Source organism: Mirounga angustirostris, unplaced genomic scaffold, assembly GCF_029215605.1.
Source record: "Mirounga angustirostris isolate CCGP_5_RB_7025 unplaced genomic scaffold, mMirAng1.0.hap1 SCAF_4, whole genome shotgun sequence".
Lineage (NCBI taxonomy): Eukaryota > Metazoa > Chordata > Mammalia > Carnivora > Phocidae > Mirounga > Mirounga angustirostris.
Genome location: NW_026991712.1, coordinates 104,245,017 through 104,258,926, shown reverse-complemented (window position 1 = coordinate 104,258,926; position 13,910 = coordinate 104,245,017). Strand labels below are relative to the sequence as shown.

General features: G+C 33.8%; 1 protein-coding gene across 3 annotated transcripts in view; it reads right to left on the bottom strand.

Annotated features, from left to right (window-relative positions):
- COL11A1 (collagen type XI alpha 1 chain) overlaps window positions 1-13,910 on the bottom strand; it is a 206,340-nt gene that overhangs the window by 157,439 nt on the left and 34,991 nt on the right. For all 3 annotated transcript variants that reach the window (XM_064588737.1, XM_064588736.1, XM_064588735.1), the window contains one exon: window positions 11,452-11,614. In XM_064588737.1, coding sequence (XP_064444807.1) covers window positions 11,452-11,614 — 163 coding nt within the window. The remainder of the gene's footprint in view (window positions 1-11,451; window positions 11,615-13,910) is intronic.

Here is a 13,910-nt window from a genome sequence, read left to right as displayed (position 1 = left end):
TAAAAGACAGATTGTCTGAGAGGATCAAAAAACAATGCCAACTATATGTTCTCTACCAGAAACCTACTTTGACTAAAAATACAAATATAGATTAAAAGTTAAGGGATGGAAAAAGATATACCATGGCCATGACTAGTCAAAAGAAAACAAGAATATGTCTATTAATTTCAGACAGAGTAGACTTCAGAGCAAGGAAAGTTATCAGAGGTAAAAAGATATATATATATATGAATAAAGGGATCAATTGTCAAGAAGAGATGATGGTCCTTAATGTGTATGTGCCTAATAACAGAACATCAAAATATGTGAGGCAAACCTGACACAATTGAAAGAAGAAATAGATGAATCCAATATTGTAGTTGGAAACTTTAACATCCTTTCACTAGAAATGGACAGATCCAGCTGCCGAATATTAAAAAAGATACAGTTGAACTGAATAGACTACCAATCAACTGGATATAGAGTTGACCCTTGAACAACATGGGAGTGAGGGTGGCTGACCTCCCACACAGTTGAAAATCCATGTATAATTTTGACTCCCTCAAAACATAGCTATTAATAGCTTACTGTGACCAGAAACCTTACTGATAACATAAAAAATTGATTAACACATATTTTGTATGCTGTATGTATTATATACTGTATTCTTAACAATAAAGTAAGCTAAAGAAAAAATGTTATTAAGAAAATCATAAAGAAGAGAAAATACATTTACAGTACTGTACTGTATATATTGAAAAAAGTCTGCATATAACTGGACCCATGCAGTTCAAACATGTGTTGTTCAAGGATAAACTGTAATTGACATTTATGCAGTACTTCATCTAAAAACAACAGGCTACACATTCTTCACAAGCTTACCCTGGAACATTCATCAAGATAGACCACATTCTGGGCCATAAAACATGAACAATTTTAAAACAATAGAATCATATAGTATCTGCTCTTAGAACACGGTGGAATTAAGCTAAGAATAACAGAAAGATATCTGGAAGGTTCCAAAATTCCTGAAGAATAAGCAACATAGTTCTAAACAACACATGAGTCAACACTGATATCTCAAAGGAAATGTAAAAGTATCTTTGAACTAAATGAAAATAAAAAGACAACTTATCAAAATGTGTGGGATGCAGCAAAAGCAGTTCTCAGAGAAATTCATAGCATTGAATACATATATTAGAATAGGAGAAAAATCTAAAATCAATCACCTAAGCTTCCACCTTAGGACACTAGAAAAAGAAGAGCAAGCTAAATCCAAAGTAAGCAGAAGAAAAGAAATAATAAAAATTAGAGCAGAGACCAGCAAAATGAAAAACAGCAGTGTGTGTGTGTGTTTGTGTGTATTTCAAGTAAAATCATTGCATCTCTAGGTAGGTTAAGAAAATAAGAGAGAAGATGCAACTACTAATATTATAAATGAAAGAGGGGACATCACTATGTATCCCATGGTATAAAAGGATAATACAGGAATACTATGAACAACTCTATGCTCACAAATGTGATGAACTAGAATGAATAAACCAATTTCTTGAAAGACACAATCTACAAAAACTCATACAACAAGAAATAGATCATTTGAATAGGCTTATATCTATTAAATAAATCAAATCAATAATTAATAGCCTTCCAAAACAGAAAGCACTGGACCCAGAATAGTTCACTGGTGAATTCTACAAAACATTTATGCAAGCAATTATACCAATCTTCTACATTGTCTTTCAGAAGACAGAAGCAAAGGGAATACTTCCTACCTCATTATATGAGGACACTATTTCCTAAACCAAAGCCAGACAGAGACTTTACAAGAAAACTACAGACCAATGTCTCTCATGAACATAGATGCAAAAATTCCCAGCAAAATATTAGCAAACTGACAATGTATAAAAAATGACAATATATAAAAAGATCTATACACCAAATGAAATTTATCCCTGGTATGTAAGGCTGGGTCAACATTTGAAAATCAATTAATGTAATCTATCACAACAATAGGCCGAAAAAGAAAAACCACATGATCATACAGATAGATGCAGAAAAAGCATTTTCCAAAATTGAATATCTATTTATGATAAAAAAAAAAAACCTCTCAGCAAACTGGAAATAGAGGGAAACTTACTTAATTTGATAAATTAAAAAATCTATGTAAAACCTAAAACTAACATCATACTTACTGGTGAGACTTGAAGCTTTCCCACTAAAATCAGGAACAAGGCAAGGATGTCCCCTCTCACCACTGCTTTTCAATATTGTACTGGAAGTCCTAGCTAATGCAATAAGACAAGAAAAGGAAATAAAAGATACAGATATGGAAGGAAGAAATAAAACTATCTTTGTTCATAGATGACATGATTGTCTATATAGAAAATACGAAAGAATAAACAAACAAACACCAAACAAAAACTCCTGGAACTAATCACTAATTAAAGCAAGGTTGCAGGATATAAGCTTTTTTATACAAAAGCCAGTTGCTTTCCTATATACAACCAATGAACAAGTGATTTTGAGATTAAAAACACAATATCATTTGCATTAAAACTTAAAAAATGAAATATGTTAAACCTAACAAAATATATATAATATCCATATGAGGAAAATGGCAAAACTTTGATGAAAGATATCAAAGAAAAACTAAGTGAGAGATATTCCATATTCATGGATAAGAAAATCAATATTGTCAAGATGTCAGTTTTCCCAACTTGATCTAGAGATTCAACATTCTCAGTCAAAATCCCAGGAAACTATTTTGTGTATATTGTAAAACTGATTCTAAAGTTTCTAACAAGAAGCAAAAGACCCAGCATAGCCAACTCAATATTGAATGAGTAGAACAAAGTTGGGTGGACTAACATTATTTCACTTCAAGATTTATTATAAAGTGACAGTAATCAAGACAGCATGGTATTGTTGGAAAAAACCAAATAGGTCAATGGAACAGAAACAGACCCACATAAGTATAGTGAACTGATCTCTGACAAAGAAGCAAGGCAGTACAATGGAGCAAAGTTAGACTATTCAACAAATGGTGTTGAAAAAACTGGACACCTCACATGTAAAAAAGTGAATCTAAACACAAACTCTTCACAAAAATTAACTCAAAACGGGTCACTGATCTAAATGTAAAATGCAAAACCTAAAACTCCTAGAAGATAACATACAAGAAAAACCTACACGACCTTGGGTATAGTGATGGCTTTTCAGATACGCCATCAAAAGCATAATTCATGAAAGAAATAATTGATAAGCTAGACTTCATTAAAATTAAAAACCTCACCTCTGTGAAAGACAGTATCAAGTGAATGAGAAGACAGGTCAGACTGACAGAAAGTATTTGCAAAAGACACATCTGATAAAGTACTGTTATCCAAAATATATAAAAAACTCTTAAAACTTACTAAGAAAATTAACAACCTGATTAAAAAATGGGACAGAAGACCTTAACTGAGAGCTTACCAAAGAAGACACACAGATGCAAAGTATATATGAGAAGATGTTCAACATGTAATCAGGGAAATGCAGACTAAAAAAAATGAGATGCTATTACATGCCTATTAGAATGGTCAATATCTAAAATGGCCAAAATGCCAAAAATGTTGAACAGGAAATTTCATTCACTGCTGGTGGGAATGCAAAATGGTTAGCTCTTTTGGAAGACAGTCTGGCAGTTTGTTACAAAACTAAACATATTTTTACCATATCAGCAATCACACATTTTGGTATTTACCCAAAGGAGTTGAAAACTATGTCCACACAAAACCTGCACACAGATGTTTATGGAAGGTTTATTCTTAATTACCAAAAACTTGAAAGCAACTTGAAAGATATCCTTCAGTAGATGAATGGATAAATAAACTGTGTTACATTCAGACAATGGAATATTATTGAGCACTAAAAAGAAATGAGCTATCAAGCCATGAAGGACATGGAAGAAACATAAATGCATATTACTAAGTGAAAGAAGTCAACCTGAAAAGACTACACCTGTATGATTCCAACCATATGACATTTTGGAAAAGACAAAACCATGGAAACACTAAAAAGATTAGTGGTTGCCAGGATTTAGAAGAGAGGTAAGGCTGAAGGCAGAGCAGAGAGGATTTTTAGGGCATGAAATTATTTCACAAGATACTACATTGGTGAATACATGTCATGATACATTAACCAAGATCCATAGAATGTACAACCCAAGACTGAACCCTAATGTAAACTACAGACTTTGGATGATAATGATATGTCAATATAAGTTCACCCATTGCAACAAATGTACAATAGTAGAAGAGGCTGTGTGTGTGTGTGTGTGTGTGCACGTGTACATGCACAGGGGTACATGGAAACTGTCTACTTTTCACTCAATTTTGCTCTGAACCTGTAACAGCTCTAAAAAAAAAGTGTATTAATGAATAATTTTAAAAAGACAATAAACAACTCAGATAACCCAAATGTTAAAACTCTTACAGATTTTAAAACATCTATTATAACTATAAAACACTTGATCTAACAATTTCATGACACACTTTCTTTTTAAGGGCATATGCTACATTCACCAAGATAGACTATACGCTGGGGCATAAAATAACTGTCAATAAATCTAAATGGAATGAGATCATATCAAGTTCATTTTCAGAGGAAAACAGACATCTACACTGAAAACTAGGAAACCTTGTGAGGGGAATTAAAGAAAAGCAAAATAAATGGAAAATTATACCATATTCAGGAAATGGAAAGCTCAATGTTTGTTAAAATATGGATTCTTTTCATTTTGATCTGGAGTTTAAATGAAATTCCAATTAAAACCAAATTCTATTTAAATGAAAACTCAATTTTATTTTAGAAATTGACAAGCTTATTCCAAAATTTATATAGAATGCCAATAACCTAAAGGAGCTAACACAGTGTTTACAAAGAATTAAAAGTAAGAGCAGTTACCCCACCAAATATCAAAACTTTCTGTTAAACTACAGTAATCAAGATAGTTTGGTATTAGTAAAAAGATAGACAAATCAATAGACTAGGGTAATAGTTCAGTAATAGATCTACTCATATGTACTCAAATGGTTTTTGACATAGAAACCACAGCAATCCAATGCATGAAAGTCTTCTTTATAAAGGATGAACTGGATATCCTTGTCTAAAAATAATCAACATTGACTTTTACCTCATACCATACACAAATATTAACTCAAAATGTGGCATAGCCTATGTGTAAAACCTAAAACTACAATGTATCTGATAACAGGAGAACATTTTTGTAATTTTGGTGTAGGTAAAAGTTTCTTAGAACACAAAAAGTGTAAAACATAACAACAAAATTGACAAACTATCAAAATGAAAAGCATTCACTCTTTAAAAGGCACTGTTAACGAAATAAAAAGTAAGCCATATGCTGGAAAATTATTGGCAAAACTCTATCAAAGTACAAAGGGTTTATAAAAAAAACTCTTAAAACTCCATATTCAAAACTTAGCAGCCAATTTTTTTTAAATCTGCAAAAGACACCTCACAGAAGAAGATGCAGAAATAGCCAATGAACACCTGAAAAAAAAAATTCTTGACATCATCAGTTTTGAGGGAAACGTAAACTAATACCGCAATGAAATACTACTACACAACCACTGAGAACGGCTAAAATTTAGAAGACTAACCATATCAAGAGTTGGCAAGGACACAGAGCAACTGAAACTTTCATTTACTGCTGGAGGGAGTGTAAAATGATTTAATGTCACTTTGGAGTACAGCTCAATAGTTTCTTTGATTTTTAAAGTTAAATATGTACTACTAAATAACCAAAGCATTCCATTGCTCAGTATTCAACTAAGACAAACAAAAGTAAATGCCCGCTCAAAATTTATACATGAATGCTCATAGCAGCTTTATATGCAGGAGCCAAAATCTGTAAATGATCCAAATGCCCACTAATAGGATGAATGGATGAACAAATTGTGGTTTATTCATACACTGGAATGCTGCTCAGCAATTTTTAAAAAAGCAAAATAATGATATATATGGGACACAGATAAGTCTCAAAAACATTATGCTGAGTCATAAAAGCTAAGCTAAAGACAGTATACTCAGTATCATTCTGTTTATTAAATTTAAAAAAATTAAATAAGCTATAGTGATTTAAAAAAAGTAAATTAGTGATTGCTTGGGAGAAGGAGACATGGATTTTAAAAATCCATGAGGAAACTTTTGGGTGTGATGGCCATGTTTATTTTCTTGATGATGATGGTGGTTTCAGAAGTGTAAACATATTCACAACTGATCAAATGATACACTTTTAATATTTTCAGTTTACTGTACTTCAATTATATCTCAATAAATAAAGTTTTAAAATCTCAAGTGTTATTAGCTAAATGCATCTAGACTGGGAAAAGTCTACCTCCATCCTGTTATGTGGTTCTATAGGAAAACCATGTCTACCAACATCATTTTTTAAAAAGCATATACCTTGGAAAATATACATAGTAAAAAGATACACAGGCATCAGAAAGTGGTAATCAAATTCTTACTGGAATATTTGAGATAGCTATTATTACCTTAAGGTAAGTTTTCTGGTCTTGTAAAACCACTGAAATTGTGTAGCTTTTATAAACTATTATTCATTGATTTCTCCCAAGAAAACTGAATGCCAAAATCATTCTGAGAAGTTTGAAAAAATGAAAAATTTCATCAACAATCTTTTCCACTTAAATTGTCATTATATTCTTCTCATTACTTCAAAAGAAAGAAATAATCTGCCCAAAGGTAGAAAATTGTTGGAAATATAAAAGACTTGTAATAACCTGCTTTGACCATCAAAAAAGAAAAAAAGATCAAAATAACAATGCTTTGAAAACTTGAGTTATAATGGCTACAACTTGATTTGCGTAAAGAAATTTCCCTGTTTAAAAGACTACAAAAGTAATTTTATTGATAATGAATACAGGCAGTGTAGTTATTTTTTTTTTAATTTAGCTTTTCCTCACATCTTTGAAGTGTATTGTAAAGCTAGAAAAAAAAAAAAAAAAAAAAACCCAAGGTTATGGATTAGTGTTGGTTAGATATTTTGTGCCTGCTTGAAAGTATTCATCTGCCCAGACCATGTCTCGCCTGATAGGTTCTGTACCCAGGTGCTACCTGTTTAGAGAGGGAAAATTTATCTAATCCCCACAAGATACCTTATAAACAAACACAAGCCCAGGAACCAAGTACTTCATTTACAAGATGAAAAGACCACATAAAACCTTTTACTGAGGGGCGCCTGGGTGGCTCAGTTGGTTAAGCGACTGCCTTCGGCTCAGGTCATGATCCTAGAGTCCCAGGATCGCGTCCCGCATCGGGCTCCCTGCTCGGCAGGGAGTCTGCTTCTCCCTCTGACCCTCCTCCCTCTCATGCTCTCTGTCTCTCATCTCTCTCTCTCAAATAAATAAAAATAAAATCTTTAAAAAAAAAAAAAAACAACCTTTTACTGATACATGGGTCACTGTTGCTCTCCCATATCAAAAATGTATAAGAATATTTGACATGTCATAGTTGTAAAATGATAAAAAAGAACATAAGTAATAAGAAGAAAACTACATGGTAATACATAATTAACACATAATATATAACCATATATACATATATAATACTAGTATTATAAGCACTTTACATACATAAGCTCATTTTTTTAATATATATACTTACTGGGGAGATTACATTACTCTTCCCATTTGAAGAATGAGAAATTAAAACTTACATAAAGTAAAAAATAAATAAATAATAAAACTTATATAAAGTAATTACATAGAGAAATGTATTTAAGCTATTCTGGGATTCAAAATCAGATTTTTCTGATTCTATAATCAATTTTTATATTCACTCCACTATGCTGAAATTATATAATCTGAATTATGATTCTATATACTCATTTTGGCATTTTCATATAAACTAATTTTTCATACTTAAAAAAATTTCAGTTTTGCTTTTATCTGTTTGATGTTGAATTCTTTAAAGTCTTCAGACTGTAATTCAAATATGGCCACGTTTAGTATTTTTTGCCATTAACAGCAGGCGATATAGGGTAATAAATGTAGGGTGATACAGAGATGATAGAGATGAAATTATATACTAAACAAATTTGCATCTAAATTGGAATGACACCAATTTCAAAGAAGTGATATTTTCCGTTTTCAAAATAATGAATCACTGATCTCTTTGTATCATCTTCACCATTACAACTGTTTATCAAACACTAAAACAATGCATATATGGTACCATTCCTATCTCTTATCATTTTTAGTTTAATTTCTACACATTCACTTGCAGAGATTCAAAAGTCTAGGTAGATACCATAATGGAAAACAAAATAAAAGAAAAATATTTGAGTAAATTTTTAGAGAAAGATATATTAACATCATATTCAGATAAGATGAACTAATTTCCCAAAAGGAGTCAGAAAGTTTTATTGTGATTTTAAAATCTGTGTTTGAATTATTTATTTTCTTCATATTCTTTTTTCAAGTGGGAAATACTAAATTGTTTTTGAAATTCATATACCCATACAATAATATAATTTAGGAAATAAGACTTGAGTTTTATGTATAATGACTATTTGGATAGAGTGATAAAGATAAACCTTATAGTGAAATGTCTGCATTTATTTACTTTTTCAAAACTAATTACACTTCATATTGAATAAATGTTCTTTTTAAAGCTCCATAAGGTTTCATGAAATTCCAAGATGCAAAGCAGCATAATAAACTTATTTTTGCTACTCACTGTCACACTCACTAAAGAATTCATTAATGAGTCTTCTAAAAATTATTTTTCTTAATAGTTTAGCAGTTTTTCCAAATAAACAGCTGGAGTTACTCCAGGATTTAGAATGTGGCTTATGGATTAGAAAATTAAGAATTAATCAAAGAATATATATATTAATTTTTTCTTCTAGTACATCTGTCCTTGGTAATTTACTAGAAGCCCTTTTGGCCAGAGGGGTTTTGGTTAGCAGTAGTGAAAAAATATGGAAATATTTTAGGGAAATCATTTTTATATATTCTAGGAGTTGATACTGTAATCAGCCTATGAAACACAGAGGCTATTATTACATATTTTAAAATATGTAACATCAGATTCAATTATTTACTTTGAAAAAAGAACATAGTGTGATAGTCTAAAACTATAATTCAAAAACTCTAAACTCTACCCCAGTGAGTGTGAGTATAATATATGGGAAAGAAAGTGGAGTACAGTCTGTGCATGGGGGATGGGGAGGAGGTGGCAAAGGAAGGCCTGTTTGAAAAAGAAATCTAATCAACATGTACATATAACAAATATCTTTCAGGGCAGTAAATTTTGAGAATATTAATAATTAATTTGTATTTTAATACATATTAATTAATTAATGTTAATTTTTTCCTCTTCTGTTTTTCCTTTTTTTTAAAGAATTATTTCATTTATTTATTTGAGAGAGAGAGTGTGTGTGAGCATGGGGGGAGGGGCAGGGGGCAGAGAGAAAATCTCAAGCAGACTCCACGCTGAGTGTGAAGCCATACTTGGGGCTCGATCCCACGACCTTGAGATCATGACCTGAGCCAATATCAGGAGTCAGTTGCTCAATCAACTGAGCCACCCAGGCGCCCCTTCCATATTTCCTCTTTATATAGTCTTATCATCATTTATGATGAACACAGTTTTTTTTTTAAAGATTTTATTTATTTATTTGAGAGAGAGAGAGAGAGCACAAGCAGGGGGAAGGGCAGAGGCAGAGGGAAAAGCAGGCTCCCCACTGAGCAGGGAGCCCGATGTGGGGCTCAATCCCAGGACCCCAGGATCATGACCTGAGCCAAAGGCAGACGCTTAACTGCCTGAGCCACCCAGGCATCCCTATGATGAACAAAGTTTAATTTCCATTGCTTAAGTTCCATAGCTCTGTAACTATGTATAGCAATAGAGTGAACTAATATATGAAATGAAACCATCCACTGATAGAGTTTATCTGTATTACTCATTTATGTTTCCAGAAAAAAAGGTTGTGTGTATTACAAAAATAAATTTAGTCTGTGAAACTGATATTCGTAGTTTAATTTTAAAATAGAACTTTGCTAGACTAGAAATTAAGTAAATTTGTTTATAATATTCATCTAATAAATAAATATTTATTGTCATTTGTGTGCAACCAACACATGATACTGGAAGATCTGAAAGTTTATTATTATATATTGCCTGAATGAGTTTATCATTTAGTTTAGTATGATACAATGTGTTAAAAACATTTTGTTTGGAGTCAAAGTTGAGACAAGTTGAGAAAAATCAGAAACAAACAGAATATTGGGGGGCCTGGGTGGCTCAGTTGGTTAAGCGACTGCCTTCGGCTCAGGTCATGATCCTGGAGTCCCAGGATCGAGTCCCGCATCGGGCTCCCTGCTCGGCGGGGAGTCTGCTTCTCCCTCTGGCCCTCCTCCCTCTCATGCTCTCTGTCTCTCATTCTCTCTCTCAAATAAATAAAAATAAAATCTTAAAAAAAAAAAGAAACAAACAGAATATCAATTAAATAATCTGAAAGTGTCACAAATGCTAATTATATTTAAAATTATGCCATAGGTTATGTATATAAGTACAGGAATGCAATATCCTCCTGCACCGAATGTACATTGTTCTTTCTATGAAAAATAGTCTGTGTGTATGCATATATATATGTGTGTATATTCACTAATCAACCAAATACAGAAAATCTTCCACGTAAACCTTGCCTATTAATCTGTAATATATTACAGAGCTTTACTTTATTATACTTTGAAAAATAAATTACTCAGAAATTGTATAAAACCAGATCAGAGTACTGAATAATGTCTCAGGAGGGCATCCCTTTATGAGATCAGGACTCAGGTCTGTTTGTTCTATTAATAATTGACTAAATGAAAATAAAAGGACAAACTACCAGACCCAATGGTTGAACGTTTAAAAGAATGTGATTATCATAATTGGTGAATTATAATTGGAAGGAAACTTTTTACTATGACCTTCACATTATTTAAAAAAGTGATTTTAAAGACATAAGTTCAGCTTTTGCAATATGATCTCTATTTTATACCTTGGAAACATTAACAAAGAACAGAGAAAGGCAGAATATCTGACTTGTACATTTCCCTAAATTAATCTCCCAGAGAAGGAAGTGAAGAAAATGTTCTTTTCCCCAAAGAAAATAATGCAAAGTACCAAGAGTAAAGCCATTTGCCCTTCCCAGGAGAATAGCATGCCTGTGTTCAAATCAACCAATCTCTGTAATGTTTCCCAGTCCTTACAGCCACCATTGTCTACTCATTCTCTTACTGAACAATAGAAAACATCACCGCTACACCCGCAGGGGAAGAAAGTAGGTCACCCTTTCGTTTTCAACATTGCTTTATAACATATATTGATTGTTACTGTTATTAACTGAGCTCATCTGATTTAACAACATTCAGCTTCAAATAAAATTTGATTTATTTTTACCTCAAAAACTTCTTCATCCAGAATCCTTGTTCCAAAAACCATGATTCCATTGGTGTCAACGATTGCTCTCTCACTTCTATCAAGTGGCTTTGTGGTTTTCTTCTTACAATCAACAATCATTGTCACAGTTTTCTTCTCCACACTGATTGCTACCCGATGCCACCTAAAAAAGCCAAGGAATTCTTTTGTAAGCTTCAAAGACATCGTTGCCACATCATTATTCATGTTAAAATACAATGTACTTTCAATTGTGAATGTGAGCTGAAATAGTACAAAATGTAGGCTCATTTTTTAATCAATCAGTTAACAGGTGACTACTTACTGTTTACCCAGAAGAGTGTTAGGTACTGAAAAGGACACAAACAGTATAAAATGCACACCAGGGGTGGCTGTCTATGCTGATAAGGAAGTGCCCATCCTTTGCTTCGCTTTGTGCAGTTGCAACAAAAGCTTAATCTCACCATGTCCTGATGAGCATATTTGATAAGATCAGGGGTGGGATATGGGGTAAGTAATAGTTCCTATGTACGTAAATGCTTTCTTCCAAATGGAATTCCACTTAATTTTTTCCTTTTTTCTCTAGAGATCCCCTGAGATGAACTGTAAAAGGGTATGTCTCCTAATTGAATGACTGCTCCATCTGGAACAACTGAACGTCCTAATTGTACAACACAATGTGCTTCTGTCTTTATTCACATTTATTTCAAGTGCTTTCGTTTTCTTTTTCCACTTTAATTTCAAGACAGTTATAGATCACTACTGTGGGCAGGATCCAAAACTGAGACACAATACCTTTCCTTCTTTCCAGGGTTGGCAGGAAGTTGGAACACTGAAAGAAAGCATAGTCAACGCATGTGTGGAGTGAGAGTCTCAATTCACGCTGAAGCTACTGTTCCAGCTAATTCAGGGCGGCGATGACAGGCTTAGGTGGTAGACACGACCAGCCCTTTGGAAACATATACACCCTAATCTTCCTATAAAATGGTGGGTTTTATTAACAATATCTGGTGCTGGGCGCCTGGGTGGCTCAGTTGGTTAAGCGACTGCCTTCGGCTCAGGTCATGGTCCCAGGGTCCTGGGATCGAGTCCCGCATCGGGCTCCCTGCTCTGCGGGAGGCCTGCTTCTCCCTCTCCTACTCCCCCTGCTTGTGTTTCCTCTCTCGCTGTCTCTCTCTGTGTCAAATAAATAAATAAAATCTTAAAAAAAAAAAAAAAAAACAATATCTGGTGCTAAACCACATAAACCACTGAGTGAGGCTCACTTGGATTCTGCAAGCCACTCTGGTTTATTTTTTATTTTTTTTTCCAAATGAAAAATGCTAGATTAATATTGCAGAAGTGTCTAGGACTAAATCCATAAAATAAAATACCCCCCAAATTGCAGGAGCCTTCCTAAATGTCCGTTCCATATGACTTGGCGTGGCTACTGATGAGGACCAAGTATATTTCCATATACACTTAATCTTTGGTCTTTCCATAGCACATTCAACTAGCATAGCGGTCTGCTTAGTTGGAATTGAGCAAAGATTTATTTTGGAGTCACTTAATACTGTGAGAGTAAAATTTACATGTATTTCTGCCAAGAAGCCTGTGTCTTAACTTAAACCATCTCCACGTTGTACATAGGTGCTTTTCATTAACAGAAAGTAAAAATGATTTCCATTGTTAAAAGCTGATTAGGGGCGCCTGGGTGGCTCAGATGGTTAGGCGTCTGCCTTCGGCTCAGGTCATGATCCCAGGGTCCTGGGATCGAGCCCCGCATCATCGGGCTCCCTGCTCAGCGGGAAGCCTGCCTCTCCCTCTCCCACTCCCCCTGCTAGTGTTCCCTCTCTCACTGTGTCTCTCTCTGTCAAATAAATAAATAAAATCTTAAAAAAAAAAAAAAGTGAAATTTTTGGGGCACCTGGGTGGCTCAGTCGTTAAGCGTCTGCCTTCGGCTCAGGTCATGATCCCAGGGTCCTGGGATCAAGCACTGCATTGGGCTCCCCGCTCTGCGGGAAGCCGCTTCTCCCTCTCCCTCTGCCTCTCTCCCTGCTCATGCTCTCTCTCTGTATCTCTGTGTCTCAAGTGAATAAATAAAATCTTTAAAAAAATAAAATAAATAAAAGCTGATTAGGACTCTAAACTTGATCTGATTGTTGATTAATTTCAGCTCTGATGATAATGATACGTCATAATCATGGTGTTATACATAATAGTCAAAATACCAAACCACCCTTTAGTTTTGGAGTCATTCTTAATTATTCTCTTTCTCATATGTTTTACATTCACATCATCAGAAAATCCTTATATTCAATGTATATACAGAATCCAGGGTCTCCCGACTTTATCCAATCTGCAAGCTCTTTCATCTAGACTCTTAACTGGTCTCCGCCTCCCCTCTCATGCAACTGGAGTGATCACTTTAAAATACAAGTCAGATCAAGTCTCTGCCTTGCTAAAAACCATCTAACAGTCCT